General features: G+C 42.6%; 1 protein-coding gene across 3 annotated transcripts in view; it reads right to left on the bottom strand.

Annotated features, from left to right (window-relative positions):
* Window positions 1–18,237, bottom strand: part of nrip1b (nuclear receptor interacting protein 1b) — a 134,962-nt gene that overhangs the window by 76,306 nt on the left and 40,419 nt on the right. For 2 of the 3 annotated variants that reach the window (XM_088088949.1, XM_042498976.2), the window contains one exon: window positions 11,508–17,820. The exons of the other annotated variant lie outside the window; for it this stretch is intronic. In XM_088088949.1, the coding sequence (XP_087945075.1) occupies window positions 13,751–17,377 (3,627 nt within the window). In that variant the 5' untranslated portion in view covers window positions 17,378–17,820 and the 3' untranslated portion in view covers window positions 11,508–13,750. Of the gene's footprint in view, window positions 1–11,507; window positions 17,821–18,237 lie in introns of those variants that run through there. 3 annotated transcript variants of the gene reach the window in all.

The raw sequence follows: 18,237 nt of genomic DNA, 5'->3' as shown, positions 1-18,237 counted from the left end.
CTCAGCTCTCACTTTGGTTATACAGGGACTGGATGACACGCAGCAGTGACCCTGGTGCCCCGTACTCCTGCAGTACCCGCCACAAGACTCCCTGAGGGACAAAGTCATAAGCTGTCTCCAAATCCACAAAATACATGTAGACCGGATAGGCAAACACCCATGCCTCCTCCAGCAGCCTCGCAAGGTAAATAGCTGATCCGTTGTTCCACAATCAGGATGGAATCTGCATTGTTCCTCCTGACAGTCATTGTACCCGACCTTCACGTGACACTGAAAAGGCGTGTAAGCCAAGACAGCCCAACAATGTCCAGAGCCTTTAGCATCTTAGGGCAAACCTCATCCACACCTCTGGCGCCTTGCTGTCAAGAAGCTTTTTGACTGCTGCCCTGCTTTCCCTTCCGGAGACGTCTCACGGTTTGCTAGAACTTCCTTGAGGCCGACCAAAAGTCCTCCTCCATAGCCTCCCCAAACTCCTCCCAAACCCGAGTTTTAGCTTTGGCAATCACCTCAGCTGCAGCGCTTCTGGCTAACTGGTAACTGTCTGCTGCCTCAGGAGACCCCTTGGGAAAATAATGCCAGAGATGCCTCCTTCATCAGCCTGACAGCCTCCTTTGGCCGCCACGGCAGGCACTGATGACCTTCTGACTACAGCTTCTAGCAGCCGCCTCCACAATGGAGGTTTTGAACAAGGACCACTTGGATTCCATGTCCCCAACCTCTCCCTGATGCACGAAAAGTTCTTTCGGAGGAGTGAGTTGAAGACCTGGTGGACAGGGGCCTCCGCCAGATGTTCCCAGTTCACCCTCACTACACGATTGGGTTTACCGGGTCTGTCCTTCAGTCTCCCCCGCCACCTGATCCAACTCACCACCAGGTGGTGATCTGCTCCTCTCTTCACCCGAGTGTCGAAGACATACGGCTGCAGATCAGATAATATGACCACAAAGTCGATCAACGATCTTTGGCCTAGGGAGCTCTGGTACCAAGTACAATTATGAACATCCCCACGCTCGAACATGGTGTTTGTTATGGACAGTCCATGACTAGCACAGAAGTCCAATAACAAAACACCACACGGGTACAGATCGGGCAGGCCGTTCCTCCCAATTATGCCAGGTCACTCTATTATTGCCCATTATTGAGCGTTGAAGTCCCCAGTTGGCCCCCTTTTCAGGACACCGCTGAGAGACTCCAAGAAGGCTGGGTACTCTGAACTGCTGTTTGTTGCATAAGCACAAACAGCGGTCAGAGACCAGACAGACTCCAATGTTATCGTCCATTAGCTTGTAGAAAAGCCTGATACAAGACGTTATCTTTGGTAGAAACAGTTGAGTTTGAGAGAGACTGAGAAGATGAGACAGAGAGGAGAGAGCTCCAGCTGCAGTTAAGTAACAGTAAGAGCGATGCGTGAGGTGCTCGCTGTCCCACAGCCGAGGGACAGAGTCAGGCTGCCAGTGAGAGAGACGACAGAGAGAGACAGTGAGTGTCACAGTGATGCAGGAGGGGCCCGCTGCTCCGTCGGAGGGTCTGAGCAGACTGGATCAGAGACTGATCAGACACTTGATTTCAGCGATCCTGCATTTTGGTCAAATAAAGTGACAGGAATAGCCAGCAGATGCAGAGGGCAGAGAATTCCCAAATTATTTGATATTTTCCACATCCTACAATGGATGGGAAAAATCGATAGGGACTGGAGAATATATAGCATCTTAAAAAAGGCCTTATTTTGCATACCATGCTTGCTCTTCTTCTGTGAAGTAGAGAAAAAGAAACTGGACTTTAAAGACATCATAGACAATTTTGCCACAGGGAAAGTTCGGCGCATGGCATTTGGAGTTCACAGGAACAGGAGAGGAGAGGAACAGGAGATGAAGAGGAGAGGAGAGGAATAGGAGAGGTCTGGGCATGGGGGTGGGGGGACCCATCTAAGATATCTCATCCTGGGCCCCAGCAAAGCTGTCAGCTGGCCTGCTGCTGCCTAGCACATAAAGCAGCCAACCCTGATTTCCAATCCTGCAGGTGGTGGGCCAACAGAGTGGTAGCAGCATGTCATTCCTTTGGGCTGAGCCCAACCAAGCCTCATGGCCAAAGGCCCAGCCACTAATATAGAATGATTTAATTTAATACAAGACATGTTCTTCACTGTCAGGTGATACCGAGACTATGTCAGTGCTCCATTCAATTCCAAATATTTTTAGTCATTATTTGTAAGTCACATGACAGCAGCAGGTAGAGAAAAGAGGACAAAAGCTCTGTCATGAATAGGTGTCAGTTTAAGCAATATGGGTTTTGATGTCTTCATATTCACCTGTGAAACAGCTGAGTGCTTGGTCACTGACCTCAGAAAATGTTTATTGGCTCTGTTGCCATTATCTTTTATTTAGTGTTGTTTGTCATAGTTTTTCCTGAGCCAGTTAGAGGCTATACTGTACAGCCCCACTGTAATGGCATGCTCAGCTATGACCTCCTGCTCTTTGAAGCCAATAACTGTCATTTGGCCTCCAGGAGGTGCTATAACAACAGTACAAACTTTCTCCACACCACTGTCATGTCATCGCTTTACCATTTAAATACATTTGATTCAGTATGGAAATACAGACCCAGTATGCAGTCCCTGATGATCATTTTTGTTAGACAGTAGTGGTAAGTAACTCAGACTATTTACTCAAGTACTTAATGCTATGTTATACTCCTACTTCACTTCATGTCAGAGGGAAAGGTTGTACTTTTGAGTTTCTATTGTTGATAAATTATCTGTAATTGAAACACTTTAGAAGCACAGTGGAGGTTTCTGGCACAACTTCACCAACTTCCAAGGTGCATGTAGAATGAAGAATGTCTTGAAGAGGTCAAAGAGCTCCAGCAACACTTTTAGTTTGAAGAAAAGTTTTATTGGACCGACGCGTTTCGGCTTGTGGCCTTCATCAGGGTCATCATCAGTCATTTCAACACTGCAAGAATTGTAATGTGTGTCTGTTAATGACTCTTAAAAGTATTTTATCACAAAACGATAAATATTCCACTGTTGTAAAATAATAATAAGTCTATTTTAAATAAAAAATAAACTAGTTTTATGAATTTCCCAGATTAAGGCGGCATCCCTTATTCTGTCTTCTTGCAAAATTCTCACTCTTATTTCTAAAAGGTTCTTGAACTGTGTCTATTTTAAAAAACAAAACAAAACAAAACAAAACAAAACAAAACAAAACAAAACAAAACAAAACAAAACAAACAAAAACAGGTTGAAATAATCAAACAACACTGGCAGATAAAACAACAACAAAAAAAACAAACTCATTGTGAGAAAGAAACACAATATGGTCATCATAAAGAATATTTCAAATCAACACCTTGATGAGCGATCATTGAAATGCTGTTTACATAACTGGAAATATTGAAACACACATTATAATACATAATGAGTATTTATTTTCAGCTGATAATTTAAATGCAGAACTATTTCTAATACTTTCATACTTGTAGTTGAGCATTTACACACAGCGGTTGGTACTGCCTTCTGCCACCACTGAATGTGGTGAAAACGATGAAAAGTGTTTCAAAGATAATTCAATGTAAATTTAATTCTCAAATTTAACACAAGCCACCATGTGCTCTGGGCCTATTTAAAGGTCTCAGTGTCATGAAACTGTGGCCCACTTGTGTCTGGATATCACATTGAATATGATGTGGTTTTGATAATCTTTAGTTGAAATGCAAACTGCTTTGAAATCTACTGACCAAACCAAATATACCTAATTCCAGGTGTGTCCATTTTGGGACAGCTTTACAGTGTGCACCCCAGAATCATCACTTGGCGTGGCTGTTCTGTACACAGTGCAAATGTAATATTTGGTTTAATACTTAAACAACTCAGGCTTGTCATTTGTTGGGAAAGGGAGTTTATTCAGTTGTTTAATTTCTGGCCTAATTGTTCCGACAGATAGAATAACACCTACATCCAAACACCTGGCCTTCAAATGTGTCAGCTGTTATTAATTCAGTGCAAGATGGAAGAGAACAGTCCTCTCACACAGAACTGGGTCATCCTTTAGATGTTCAGGAAGAGCATATTTGTAATAGTTATGACTGAAGCAGTCAGCATGCTTTGTTAACATGAACTGTGTCATCTAAGTAGTACATTTAAATATTAATGGCAGCAGTCAGAACTTTGTGGTGTTATTGGAGGAAGAATTTAGCAACAGCAACAGATGTTATGAAGGAAGATTTCATGAAGGTTTATTTTGCTATTTCTATACAAGCAGAATGGTTATGACAATCATGAGTGCCATTTTATTATATATAAAAAAACATGTATCAATAGATTTGTTTTATTTTGTGCAAACTTCAACTGCTCTGTGTTGCACTGTCGTTCAGCCTTTTTCCAGCAGATGGCAACATCCTCTTTCAGAGCACTAACTTGCAAAATAGACCTCCACAAAAGCAGCAGATATGTCTAAAATGAAATGATTAATGAAAATGATCCCACTTGGAAAACTAAGAAGCATTATAAAAAGTCATCTAACTAATTTCAAGTTGTCAGCACCAGACTTTCATCATTTTATACTTGTATGAGCAGTATGCTGAAATGTTGACCAGCCAAAAGAGAATGTGAAGGTTAACGTAAGCACACAGAACACCTCTTACAACAACTCTCTTGTTTGAGCAGACACATCACACAGTTTGACCTCAAAGGCAGGAAGTGGAGCTATCAGTCAGAGGATCTGGGAGGCTGTCAGGAAACTAATCAGAAAATAAGTTGATGAATCAATTGGCAAAGTCAAACAGTAGCTGCTACAGTCTGAATAGATCCTTGGCTGACAAGCTGACATAAAGAGCTCACAGTTGTTTGCTGAAGATCAAAATGGATTCTGAAAGCGAGCCTGAGGGCTGTATGATAATAGCTCCACTCACACCAGGACATTTCAAATCCTCCTGCTTTCTGTCTCATTCACTGATCCACTACAAATGCAGAGTAAATCATAATTGTACTCCCATGTAAATGTAGGCAATCAGTGATAATAAAAATCACAAAACAAACTTCATTTGTTACAAAAGTACTCTTTTGATAATTTCACATTACATTTCATGCAATGAGGGGTAAGATGACATTACTTGTTTAAAATGATAACCAAGATGGACGATAACCAGACTGTATCCTGTTGTATAGATGCAGCTGATCATTTCTTAACATACACATTAAAGGCACATACTTTATATTGTGATTCAAATGTAATGGTCAATTTCAAATGTATCTTCAGTGGCTGTATAGTGCCCCAAGACAGCTTTATCATGGGAGCAGGGATTTCTGTCTTGCATTAACAATTTAATTAGATACATGAGTTTTAGCTGATATTTGCTGTTTGATTTCCTGAATCCTGAGTAAGAATTAGTAGCTACAGAAATTGAACAGATGAAAATGTTTTGAGAGGCAGAGAATTCTCTTTTTTTTTTTGCATGTGACTAACCATGGAACCTGGTCTGTCACTATATTAGGACTCTTTCCTAATTGAGCAGGCTGAATTGGCTTCACACAGACTCTTTGTCTACACTTTATATTGTAACAGTGTTTTGCAAACAAAGACATGAAATGTATCCATGGTCATCTCCTTTGTGCTGCCCTCTTGAGTTTGTTTGTGCACTTGTCTGGTTTCTACTCACCATCTGTGTTTTACTCTGGGTTTTGAGAGACAGGCCAGACTCCAAGGCTGCAGATGGATAGTTATTGATGAAGAGTTATTGTGACTAAAGCCTTTAAAAAATAAATAAATAACTACAGGGTTTGCAGCAATTACATGTCTCTCAATCCAGCTGACAAAGCATTATCCATTATCATTCACTGGCTTTTAAGTAGACCATTGTGCTAGTCACTATAAAAATTGAGTTGTGATCATTTTTATGAATGTAGTCTGTCACATAATGGCTTAACGTCCAAATGAGTTGGCACAGTCACTATGAATTTGATATAATTGTTAGGAGCTCTTCTTGAAGCAGGCAGTTTCTCCAAGCACTGCTAAAACTCATTACCTTACACTAAAGGGCAACTGCTTAATTAGTAAATCTAAAAAATGATTATCCATTTACAAAATTCTGATGTCATATGCTCAAATACAAGGTTAGTTTATATACAGAAAATGAAAACATTAAGTATGTACATGTGGATTATAAGCATCACATCTTTAGAAGTTGCCTATGTATTACTCAAATTCAGCCACTTTCTCAGAGCAGACCCCAGTGGTTATTAGTTAAACTGCTGACCTTTCCCAACAGGATATTAATCCGTCATAATGCATGAAACCACAAAAACAGTTATGTCACCTGAAAACATGTTTTTCTTCAGACGACTGCATGGGACCACCTCTTAGTATAAGCAAGTTGAGCCTCAGTGTCTTTTGCGGCCCAGGGAAATACAGAGTTCAGCTAATCCTCATATTTACTATCAAACATAGACATGGACGTCTAACATAGATGTTAATATGTGATAGAGAAAATATGAGCACAACATACCTGAGAGGCATCACAGCATAGGAAGGATAATAATCAGTAAACACATATCAGTGGTTTTCATTGGAAGCAGTCATGCTAGCAATAATACAACACTGATTGCTCCCTTTTCCTTCGCTGTTGTTTTTCCTCTGAGGGCAATATGAGTATTAAATTGATGACAGTGTTAAGAATGAAGTAGCTGAACCCTGTGTGGCTGGATGTAGCACGTCCTGACAGGATTTTTCTGATGTTCCTGTTCTTTTAAGTGTAGACGTACAATTCTGAAAGCAATCCATTTTCAAAACGGATTATCAACAGCCTGAGATGTCTTTAGAAAATAAATGCATTTTAAAGTAGCAACGTCTCCATCAAGTCTTTTTCCCCCTGATCCCTATTTGAGTTATTTGATATTGAGTTTCTGCCAGTACAGAGTCCCTATCCATTTGTTGTATATACCTGCACAGAGCACACTTCAAGTACTTTAAAGTTATTAATATCAATCCAGTATTTATACCGACAGTTTAATAGCTCTGCAATTCAATACAGGAACAACTGTCTGCATCTACACAATTCCTACTTTTTGTTCCTAAACTAAAAATATTTTTATATAGCTCTTATCACAATTCCACTTAATGCAGCAATCAACGTTTTTTCAACAAAATGAGAAATTGCTCTCAAATCCATGTGCAGCATTGTACAGAGCACTATGAATTAATGACATAATCAAAGTCGTGTTATAGCTGAACTTAAATATTTCCTGTCACAACAAATAAGAATCGCTCACAGTTCAGCTTATTACAGCGTAATAGTAAAATAGTTCACCAAAAGTGAACAACAGAAATTTTAGTTCCACTTTTAGTGGTGAAGCAGCTTCATCTGAACATGAAAAAACAACAAAAACAGTTTCTACTTATTGGAGTTGCAGCATTACAATAAAACCTGAATATCTGCTGCAAATCGTGCTCTGCATAAACCACGTCTGTGTAATGTGGACATAAACAAACTATTAGTCAGGGCACATGTTTGAATGACTGATCCTGATCAATAAAAAAAAAGGAAATGTTGATCAGGCCCAATACCAATCCTTCAGTTCAGTGCCTAATTTAAACAATATGTATCAGTTTTCCATATCGAGTCAATCTGCTACTCACCGTCTTTACATGTGCATTTTTCCCATACATTTCTACCCCTGTGTAGTAGTGTTGGCCTTGTCACACCAAACTAAAGTGGACATTACTGAAGAAACAGGTTAAGAAATCCCCTGCCTTACAAACTATTTACAAATGTAAGGTTTTCACAGTTCCTCAGCAGCAGGGTCCACCAATAATGTCGAAGCAGAAGTCTGATACAGACTGTTTGTGGTGAAGCTGCTGATTGTCAATATTTTGTACAGTGTTCAATATCTTTAAACATGACCACAATAGGCATTCACTGTATTGTGGTCAGGGTGGAAAGCCCTGGAAGCAGCATTTTACATAAAGTAGGCCACTAACTGTTTAACTTGTTCCTGAAACCTGACACCTCTGAGCCTTCATGTGCTTCAGTAACAACAGGAGGCTACATTTCATAATTAATGCCCCAGAGCAGAATATGAATTTACGTTAAATACCACAGTGCTGAAGAGAAAGGGAAATAGCAGTGATAACACGTGGATGATACCTTATTATCTCTTGTATTTTGTATCATGCTTCTCACGTCGTCATCTGTGTTGAGATAAATTGTTAAAGGCAATAGATCCTGCATCCCTTGAACTAATTTAAAAATCACACAAAAAGTAATTTCAAGAATAAAATACACAGAAATCCTGTTTTTAGAAGCTAAGAGTCTCTAACCATGCTAATGGCTCTGTGAAGCTGCTGTGGGCTAAATGCTAAAAGCATTGGCAACATGCTTACATTATAACAAAGCTAACATACAGATGTTCAGCATGTTTACCATTTTATTTTAGCATGTTAGCATGCTAACAGTTGCTAATTAGCACTGAACACATGACATATCAGCTGAGGCTGATATGTCATGACAGGCACAGGTAACCTATTGGGCTATAAACCAAAGAAGAGGAATATTTGACAATTTCACCTATAGTTGTCAGATGAGGAGGATCACCATACCACAATGCATTCTGAAGGGAGCAATATTGTCCTCATTAAATGCCATGGCAATCCAGCCAACAGTTGTCAATATATTTCAGTCTAGACCAAAGTCATCCTTAGAGCCACACAGCTAGCATGAACCTCGGGCAAAAAAAGAGATATGAGCAATGCCAACAGTTACATGGCAACAACTGTAATAAGGATTTGTAGCTTCCATACTGCTTCTTAGCATTACAAACTGTAGGCTTATAAAACATATTTCTATGTCCTTCTCATGTCGTCCAATGTAATTGCTTAAATGTGTTGAGTGCTCTTAACACTGGCTTTAAGATATAGATTAATCCCTTGTGAATGCCAGATAAAGCTTTGTTTTTTTTTTTCTGTATGACTTCAAACTGAGTGGAACATAAGAGCAGAATCTCAAAGGAGTTAAATTTGGCATGCTTGGTTCTAAATGGACCTTAGCCCCCACAGCACAAAGTTGACATCCTAAAATGGTCTTAGCCAGACCATTTGACACTGAACTGCCCTTTCTCATTCTACTGGGGATTTTGAGAAATGTTTACTCTGAAAGTTCATGACCCTGTAGATCAACCGCAGTGTCATCATTTGTGATGAAACATACAGGAAATTAGTGGTAAATACATTTCCTGCAGAGGAGATTTTTGAGAGTTAGAATTTGGTGAAATGAACATTGCTCTCTGGGTCTAAATGAGTTATTGTCAGAGTGAAAACATCAAGTAGCACAGAAGAGATTTGTTGGATGAGCAAGAACTTAAGTGTCCTTTTTTTTTTACCCTGTTTTTTTGGAGTTTTTGCTTATGTGTATTGACAGAACTGAGGTTGTGATATTGGGCTGACTTGAAAAAATATGAGGAAAGAATGCCTCCACTTGTCAGGAGATGTGTCTAGGCAGAAGACATCGACATGGCTAGTGACCCCTAGCAAGTCTGTAAAACATTTACCCTTGTGCTCTGACATGGTAAATATCATCCATATTCTGCCAGTGTCAGCAAAGATCCCTGGTGAAAAGGAGACAGGCTGCACTGTGTGTGGACCACAGGGACACTCACTCGTCATCATAAATATTATATAGTCTGTTTACTTGGCCACCAGTGGGGAAGATGGACAAAACAGCATTCATTGATCTGAACTACTATTAAAAACTATGTATGGGTATGGTCTTTGTGTGTATATGTGGACAGGAAGGAGGGGGGTGCCACAGCTGCAAGCCAACAGTTGATCCTGTCCCGGGAAACCAGATGAGCCAGGTCAGGGCACTGGGCGGGGGGTGGGGAGGGGAAAAAGGTTGTGTCCTCAGGGGTTAAGGAATAGACTTTACAAAGAGGTACATCTTCAGAGCAAAAGCCTGACTGTGGGAACATGTATAAAAATGGAAAAAAAACAAAACAATTTGACCTCCTTTCTCTGAGCAGGAGTTTCTCCAGGTGTTTGCTTGAACCTTTTATTGTTGTGTGACTTGTGATGCTGCTCTGTTTGCACTGCAGCAGCGTTACTTTTTACACATATCTTTCAGGAAGAAAGTCTGGTATTTTAGCATTTTTTTAATATACTCTGCCTTCAAATGGGGCCATGTATTTACATAACATGAGGTCACACCATGTGCTCAGAGTTCAAACACTTGCATGAGGAGAGGGTGACTGAACATCTGTGAGGATATTGATCACACCAATCACCATGACTAGTGAGAAGTGTTTACTCTGTATGGCCTCCATGTGAACAAACAAAGCACTCTACAAGACAGTTTCTTGTTACCACTCCAGAGTAGTGGTGTTTGAAACAGTTAATCTGTTCCCATGTAGATAGGCTCTTGATGGAGCACATTAAGTGCCGCGATTAAGTTGTTTTTCAGAGAATGAATGTCTGTAAGACCAGGAAATAGTTTTTGGAGGCTTCATAGCTATGAAATGCCTGTCATGAGACTTCTGAGTCCTTGGCCTCTGGTTGAGTCATTGGTGGCCTGGTGTACAGTGCTCACATCCTTTTGGCCTCGTGCTGAGGTCAGGAAATCAAAGAGAGAAGCCACAGACAAACAGCCGATTGTCAAGTTTTACACCTTGACCTCAGCTTAAACTTGTGACTCCCTTCTGCATGCTTGCCACTGCTTCAGCAATCAGAGGAAATCAAGTGGCTACTGGCGGTCTAGCCTTGATATGAAGAAGTTCACGGAGGGGAAAGGTTACCAGGAGTTTAAAGAGTGCACTCAGTCATGGGGAGCATTAAATAAAAGGGAAGTCAGGGCTGAGGAACTGCTCTGCAATTTTAAAAGTGCACTGCAGACAAAAAGCCGTCTGTTCACCCACTGGACTTCATATTCAAATCCAGTGAGGGAAGTTTAACTTGAACTCATCTTCACCTTTAAGAGCTCTCACGCTACAGGCTATCTTTGTCAAGTCAAGACAATCATTACAAAATGGACAACTTTCAAGACTGAACACAAGAATTATGGTTTTGTATTGACTGAACAATGAGATCTATTTTGTGTTGGAATTAAAAGATTCACGTTAAATTTTGCACAGCAAATCCTTGGGCATCCAGTGTACATCTGCTGACCTCCGTGTGTCCTCTCTCCTTTCAGTGTCTTTCCTTCTTTTGTTAAGTCTTAGCACTGCAGGGAATGGCAGCCAACTCAGAGGCAGAAGTTTTAGGGCAAATACAGGACATCCTTTAACTCTGCTTTAACAGACCAGAGTCATTGATTACACAAAGTGGTGTCTGGCTTTGATGTCATTTTTAAATAATAATATCCCTTATTGTGAAGCAACCCAGATAATTGGATGTATGGTGCCAAAATGTTCCTAGGGGCTGCTTTACTTTACGTGGATATGTTCTGGAAAAGTGACCACTCACATGAATTAAACCTTTCTGAACTGCAAACTAGAATAAGAGGAAGACATTCATACGAGGTCATGCATTTTAGTACTTTATTCTTGAGATATCAGTGCAAATGAACACCAAAAAATGAAAACATAAAAAAATGAAATAATGTTTCAGGTCTTCACATGAAAAAATGAACCATCTTTTTTTTTTAATCTTTGCTGCTACAAATGTATTTCTCAGATGCACAATTCAGATCTATGATTGTACGTCAATCCCCCACTATAGCCCCCAGCTCTTTCACAGAGCTTTGTTAAACAGTAACAGAAAAGAAAATCACAAAAACAATTAATGCACGTTTATTTTTCACACATTTTAATCAACTTGCTCAACAGTCTGTGGTTATTTAGGGACTGTTCATATTCTAAATCTCTCTGTGATAAAAAAAAGACCTATTTTAAGACTTGACATTTTCCCCCATCACCAGTAGGGATACACAGGTAGTTCCCATGCGTCTGCATGCAACAGGCAGCAGTGAGGAGAATCAGACATTATTACACAACACAGCGCAGGATAGATTATCATTTACCACACAGAGACACATGCAAAGAACAAACCAACCAAAAAAAGATGGGCATAGCATCCTCTGCCTTTGTATGTACACTTTTAAGCATATATTCATATTTACATATCGGGGCATTAAAAACTAGGGTAATATATTTTCTTAAACATTACAAAATAGTTATCTTTCATACTGAAAGTACTATTTACACAAATATATTTAACCATTGTGAAAATGTATTAATAACCCAAGAGACATATTTCATAGGTAAATGTATTAAAAAGATCACAAGACTAAATGGATAAAGCAGTGTGTGACATTAACTGAAAAGAATACGGTACAATCAAAATAAAGAGCTAGATACCAGTTATCCCTCAAGACACCAAAATGTCTTGGTGATTATTGGGGGGCAGTTACACTTATCCAGCTGCTCTGAAAACAAAAATGTACCTGTGGTCTTCTCTTAATTATCATGCAATTCTTTTGACATTTTATGAGTTAAGAGACTGCCACAAACATGAATGAAAGCTGTCCATAAGCCACAACAGTTAAGAAATGATTTTTAAAAAATCACAAACTGTCAAATTCTCAACAGATAACAACACTGACTTTTTTTTAATACATGCCATTCAATTATTCTGAAAAGGTAACCGAGGACTCAGCTTTGATAGTGCAAACTCTAGGTGGTCCTTTATATGAAATGAAAAGAAAAAGGCATGTGCTTCACACTTGAAGTGTTTGTGTATATGAAGAAAAGAGGTGTGAGTTTACCCAGGATGGTAAGATAAGTTTCTCAGACACTACAGCCTTTTAACTGTTGCTCTAGAAACCTTTTTACACAAAGTTACTCAACTGTAAGCACCACACATGCTCTGTTGACCCATCTGCTCAAAACTGCACAATCTGCAAACACACCACCATGAATTTGCACTGTCGAATATTGCCCTTAAAAGTTCAATTCAAATAAAATAATTATTAAATGAACTGTGACTATTCAAACCTTCAATGATATATTCTTTCTCAATTCTTAATTATACCACACTGCGAATCTTGAGGAAAAGCAAGACAAAGCATTCATCATGGTAAGATCCTCACTGAACCTATTGAAGTGTGAATGTATTTTTCAGGGTCCTCTTCTGGATGAATTTATCATGTACATTGTTGTAATAGACTGCTGTGTCCGCTCTAGAATGACTTTATTTGGAATCTTATCTAAAATTGATGGGACTGTCTATCTGAAAATGTTCTGATGGAGAAAATAAATAAATGTCCACTGAACTGAGCGCTAACATTTTTGGAGTCATCAATAATGAATGTTGCCTGAAAGGTTCTTTCTAAATGTTTTATGGCAGGAAACAAAGGGAACATGGAATAGTGATACTGGTACAATTCAGATACAAATAATATATGTAAAACAACACCAAACTGTTACAGACTTCATTATTGACAAAATAAAACATGTAGTGAATGATAATCACTCATGGGAAAGGTTATATTTGTGACAAGATAAGTAGTTTTGGTTGAGTCAATTCGACATTTTGCTAAGATAGACCTGATCCGTACCATTCTATGAACTCACTATTTAAAATTGAGAGTATGCAGGAAGTATGCATTTGAATTTGAACTGGCTCCATTTCACAAACAACCAAAACAAAAAAAAACATTTCTTTGTTATTTGTCCCATCAAACCAATTTGGCAAGTCATTAAAAAAGGGAAAAAATATGGATTCAGTTCTGCTTTGCATTTTTTGTTTTTTTTTAGTTGATACAACTTCTACTCATATGATTGGCTCAGCCTCTGGCTCTCATGGCTGTGCTTGTCACTGTGGGTTGGGGACTGCGGGATGGAGCTCAAACTGTGTTCATAAGCATGCATGTCACTGACTGGCTCTTCTTTAACTCTGACCACAGACTGGGTTCCCTCTGCCTGATCCCTTACTTCCTTTCTCAGCTGAATGCTGCCCTTCTGCAACATGTAATACAAGATGGGGTTGGAGCGCGAGAGCCGTGGAGAGTCCAGATTTGAGTCACAACCCTCCTCCTCCTCATTTTCCTGACTACTCCATCTTACAGGGCTCTCGGGCTCCTGTTTGACCAGAGTAGGGGGTTCCCGTTTTTGAGTAACTGGCCATGGAGCTGGGTGGCGGCTCCAGGGGGTGCGGATAGGGTTGTCACAAGCAGGAGGGGTAGGCTGTGGTCTGAGATTACTCGGAAGCCCTGAGTTGAGGGAACCATGGGGATGCCAACCAGGCAAGTGGAGGAAGTTGTGATTATGGGCAGGTTGACTGAGAATGCTGCCATTGGCCTTGCCATTGGTCTGAAGGACAGAGGGACTGGGCGTTCCCCGGGGCTGTTGGGACAGCTCCTTCAGGCAGTTGTCTGAGAGCAGCAGTTGTTTGAGCACATTAAATCCCCGACTCTCTCTGGTGAGGGTTTCACTTGGTGGGCTCTTTGGTGGGGCCTCCTCTACCTTTACACTCATCTGTTTGTCAGGCTCTTCCTGAACAGCTGAAGATGCGAAAATGTCCATGTCACCACTCTCCACTGCTCTTGGAGAGCTGGTGTTATTCACCCCATCAGTCCCATCACAGCAGAGTCGTCTCTTCTTGGGACTCGGGCTTGGATACTCCCTCTGTTCCTCTTTAACCTGTCTGGGCTGTGACTCCGCCTGTGTAGCAGAACTGGTATAGTAGGTAGCAGTCTGTTGTTTAAGCAGCTGGCTGAGGAGGCCATATTTTGCTATGACCTCTGCAGGCCCAGGCTCTGTTTTTACGTCCTGCTGCGAATCTGAGAGGGGGGTGTTCTTCTCATAGCTACTCCGTCTCTTTCTGCCACTTGAGTCCTCAGGCATGGCCACGGACGGTCCTACCTCCTCCATGAGCTCAGTTTTGACCTTAACATCCAAAGGTGTCCCATTGGAGCTGTCACAGATGATGGAGGCAGTGGGGCTCTTCTCATAGCACCCCCCTGCAACCTCTATACTCCTCCTGCCACTGCCACTGGGCCTATCTTTGCAGCTGACTGTGACAGTCGCAGAGCCTGTTCCTAGAAGGAGCTGAAGCACAGTGCGCCTCTCAAGAAGATTCTCAATCTGTGATGAAGAGGGAGAAGCTTCCTTCTGACTGAAAGGTGTGCCACTGCCAGAAGGGCCATTGGAGAGTGGAGTGGTGGTGGTCCTTTGGATTGGAGCATTGAGCCTTTCCAATAGGGCAATGGGCCTGCTGGTATCAAGCTCCTGACCCAGCCCTTTGCTTGAGGGGATGGGTGGGGAGGATGAAACTGTGCCACACTGAGCCAGATTTTGCAACAATTTACTGGCACTGAAGGCAGGCTCTGAAGCCTTCTCAGCAGGGAAGGCTTTAGACTTACACAAATCCAATGGGCTGGACTGGACGTGTGGGGAGGGGTAGGAGTATGGGGATAGTGCGCCACTAGGGTCATGGCTATGTGAATAGAGGGGCTGGGCTGGGGCTACAGGTCTATCTATTGGGCTCTTTGTCCTGGACTCCTCCCATGGCGCGAGTCCCTTTGGTTGGTCTCGAGACATGGTGGCCATAGTTATATCAAGTGGCAAATCCTGGTTACCTACACTTTTATTGACAATCTCATTATTTCTGCGCTCAAGGAGAAGCTGCATAAGTGTGACCTTAGAGTGTAATTTTAGGTCTGGGCTCATTTCAGGCTCCTTGTTCTTGCACACCTTTGATCCTGATGGCTCTGGCTTCCACTTGTTTATTAATGATTCAGTTAATTTGTCCAAGGAGGAGGTAGAGACGGAAGACGAAGAAGTTGTAGAAATAGCAGTGGAAACAGAGGACACAACAGTAGAGGATGGTGAAAAGGTTGTGGTGGAAGGTTGAGTTGAAATTTGAGGAGAAAATGCAACTGGGGTGGAGGAAAACACTGTGGTGGAAGAAGAGAGGGTAGAGGCAGAAGAGGAGAAGGAGGAAGAGGTGGTGGTAGTTTTGGGCCCTGTGTCTTGTGTGCTTGCCCGGCTTCTCATGGAGAGGTCAATGGGAGAGCAACTTGAGTAGGAACTCTCTGCATCACTGCTGTCCTTGGTCAGGCTCCTCTCCTGGATGGAGCACTCGCTGTCCGATGTGACTGAAGAGGAGCCACTTGGCGGCAGAATGCCACAGCTGTCCTCCAGGTGCCCATTCTTGGTCAGCTGCTTCTGGTTGTTGAGTAGCAGCAGCAGCAAGCTGCTGCATGTCTGAGGGGGACGGGTTGGCCGAGAGTCAAAGCCTCGCTTCTCCCTAGGTTGGTGGCTGTGAATGGGGTTCGGAGCATGTGGGGGAGTGAGTGGGGAGCTTTGGCTGTGGCCACGCAGCAAAGAGGGGCTCTGTGGACTAGACAGGGCCGTTCGAGGGAGTGCTGTTGTCATTGTGGTTGTTGTTGTCATTCCATTTTGAGTTGTTAAGGAGCTTAGTGTGTCTGGGGCTCCTGGCAGAGTCCCTCCCACACTAGGTGGCCTTTTGTCCTGGCCATGCTGCTGGTTTGCCATGGCAGCCAGTCTCTCGCTGGCAGATCGTCCTGACAGCTGAGCTTTGAGTGCATGCTCTCTGGAGTACTGCTGGAGATGGGCTTCACTGGACAGCAGCAGGGCCAGTTGACTGCAGGCCACACTGGGCTTGGGTGACGGTGCTGGACTAGAACGGATTTTCACCATGTTGGCCACTGCCTTCAGACGCTCTGCACAGGACACAGATTCAGCAGTTGCAGGAGCAGAGGGAGGCGTGGCACTGTGTGCTGACCGAGGTGATTCTTGGGGTCTGTCTTGACTATGTCCCCGGCGACTGTAAGGTGTGTTGGTGTGATTTTGAAGTTTGCTTTTCCTCATTAGGCCCTTAAGGCGACTTGAGGCTGTCCCATACACAGGAAGTGACTCTTTGTCTGCAGGTGGTGCTTTGGAGGGAGAAGAACACTCACTGGAGGGTTTATTAGAGTGCTGAGACATTGCCACACTCTGAAGCCGTGAGCTGAATGACTGAAGCAGGGAAGCCAAGAGGGTGCTCTCCCCAGCATGAGGTGATCCCTCTAGTGCTCCATTTTGCATGCCTCCCCCTTGGCCATTCAGCTCCATTGGGGGTGAACTCATCCGCTGATTCCCTGGATCATTCCAGGCTTCAGAGCGCAGTAGGCGAGCCTTCTTCAGGTGCTGCGTAGAACCTAATGTGGGCCCGTTGGTTCCGGCCTTTGGAGCTGTGGGACCATGGTTGGGCAGTTGGAAAGGCCCACCCACCTTGTCACCTTGCTCCTGGTTGTCGCGGGCAGCCTCAGACCTCCCGCTTGCCGTGGCCCCAGGCCCGGCCACTACTGGATGCATCAGTAAACCTTCCAGATAAGTTAGAACAGCTGAATCCTTGTGTGTCTCAGGGCCAGGCTCCTCCCCATGAGTCATGTTCAATACTAAGATCCCCTCGTATGGTTCAGCACAAATGTCCACTAGGTCATCTGGTTGACAGTGGCATGTACTTCCTAAAAACCAAAAAGAGAGCAGGCAATTGCACAGAGTGAGTCTGCAGGGGGCTGAAGGATGCACTGGCCAGATGTGATCCCTGTCTGTCGTGGGCACAGTCAGCACTGTGGTGAAACAGAAACCATAATTGGAGGCAGTCTGGGGCAGGTGGGCTTCCCAGACATTGTTGTATGCCTTTAAACACTTGAGGACCCCAGAAGGCCCAGCTCCAGGCTTATATGAGAGGCAGGAAAGGAGTCAGCAGGATTTCACCACAAAGATGTTGACACATTCCGTGGCTGTGGATGTTTGGGATGTCTGTCCTGAGGCCTTGCTGTGGTTCTTTCAATGGCGCCTTTCAGCTTTGCAGATCTCATATGGGGGACCTATAGGAGTGAATGAGAGTAAAAAAGAGGGAGGGAGAAAGGGAGGAAGAGAGGGAGAGAGAGGTGGTTGGGTGGAGAAAAAGAGGAGAAAAAAGAAAAAAGTGTGAAAAACAGGGATTTGCAGAGCACTTTACCACCTTGTCTGCCATCTCTGTTACTTAGCAACATTTCAGATTGACTGCACACAGCTCCTTCTCCTCTCTGCACTCTCCCCTCCCAGCCACCTAACGGCAAATGTAGATTAGGCCTGATTGGATCCAAATTGAAAATTCAAGCCCACTACCTTGAAAACATTCAGGTCTTGAGCTGTAAGCCCCTAACAGAGATGTCTTTCAAAAGTGAAGGGCCTTATGAGAGCTGTGAATAATTTCTTATGCAGCTTGTCATTTCAGTGGATTATCCCCCCTACCACCTCCT

Source organism: Plectropomus leopardus, chromosome 15, assembly GCF_026936395.1.
Source record: "Plectropomus leopardus strain MGB_pleo_1.0 chromosome 15, ASM2693639v1, whole genome shotgun sequence".
Lineage (NCBI taxonomy): Eukaryota > Metazoa > Chordata > Actinopteri > Perciformes > Serranidae > Plectropomus > Plectropomus leopardus.
This window is presented reverse-complemented; position numbering and strand designations above follow the sequence as displayed.